Here is a 793-nt window from a genome sequence, read left to right as displayed (position 1 = left end):
ACTGATTTCTATGCACTAGATTCGGGATTTCAACAACTTTCACTTTTAAGGACTCTCTATCCTTAATGTGTCTTTGTTTTACATAATAGTTTGTCAGGGAAATGATGTTTCTACTCTTAGTTGGATTATATTCATGAGGGTGCTTTTGCAGATAAATCGAACATCAGAACTTGCTCGTGTATTTGGCATTGACTTTTTCTCAGTTCTCTCAAGGGGTTCACAATATCGCGTTGAGTCCATGTACTTGAGATTGGCACATACACAAAATTATCTAGCTATTTCTCCCGGGAATCATCAGGTTTGTGCTACATCATCTCTCACTGTCTTCTAAATTGTGGCATATGATATCTTTTATTTTCTCTTCTTCCCCTTGGGATTTATTAAGCACGAAGTAATACCTTTATGAATTAATTGCCATGTGATTTGGTAAGTGACTGATCGGTGCCTCAAATTTATGCTATCTAGGTTGCTTCTCAACCTGCAATGGAATGCCTGCCACTTGTAATGGAACCAGAGTCTGGTTTTTATGCAGACCCTGTAGTTGTTTTGGATTTCCAGTCTCTTTATCCCTCAATGATCATTGCGTACAACCTGTGCTATTCTACATGCCTTGGGAACATTGCCCCTTCAAAGGCAAATACACTCGGCGTTAGTCCATTTTCACCAGATCCGGATATTCTGCGGAAGTTAAAAGATCAAATACTGCTTACTCCTAATGGTGTTATGTACGTACCTTCAAAGGTACTTCTACTCATTTCTCTCTCTTTCCCCTTTAAATTTATTGCTTCAGCCA

At 38.8% G+C, this 793-nt stretch overlaps 1 protein-coding gene across 1 annotated transcript; it reads left to right on the top strand.

Moving 5' to 3' along the window:
• Positions 1-151: 151 nt before the first annotated feature.
• LOC112094887 (DNA polymerase zeta catalytic subunit-like) lies at positions 152-741 on the top strand (the record flags this gene model as incomplete). The annotated part of the gene is made up of 2 exons (XM_024176593.1): positions 152-298; positions 466-741. Coding segments are annotated over 2 exons (423 nt in total), but the record flags the coding sequence as incomplete, so codon positions are not given.
• Positions 742-793: the final 52 nt, after the last annotated feature.

Source organism: Morus notabilis, unplaced genomic scaffold (genome assembly GCF_000414095.1).
Source record: "Morus notabilis unplaced genomic scaffold, ASM41409v2 C11315212, whole genome shotgun sequence".
NCBI classification, from domain to species: Eukaryota; Viridiplantae; Streptophyta; class Magnoliopsida; order Rosales; family Moraceae; genus Morus; species Morus notabilis.
Note: the sequence above shows the minus strand (reverse complement) of the source record. Positions and strands in the feature narration are given on the sequence as shown.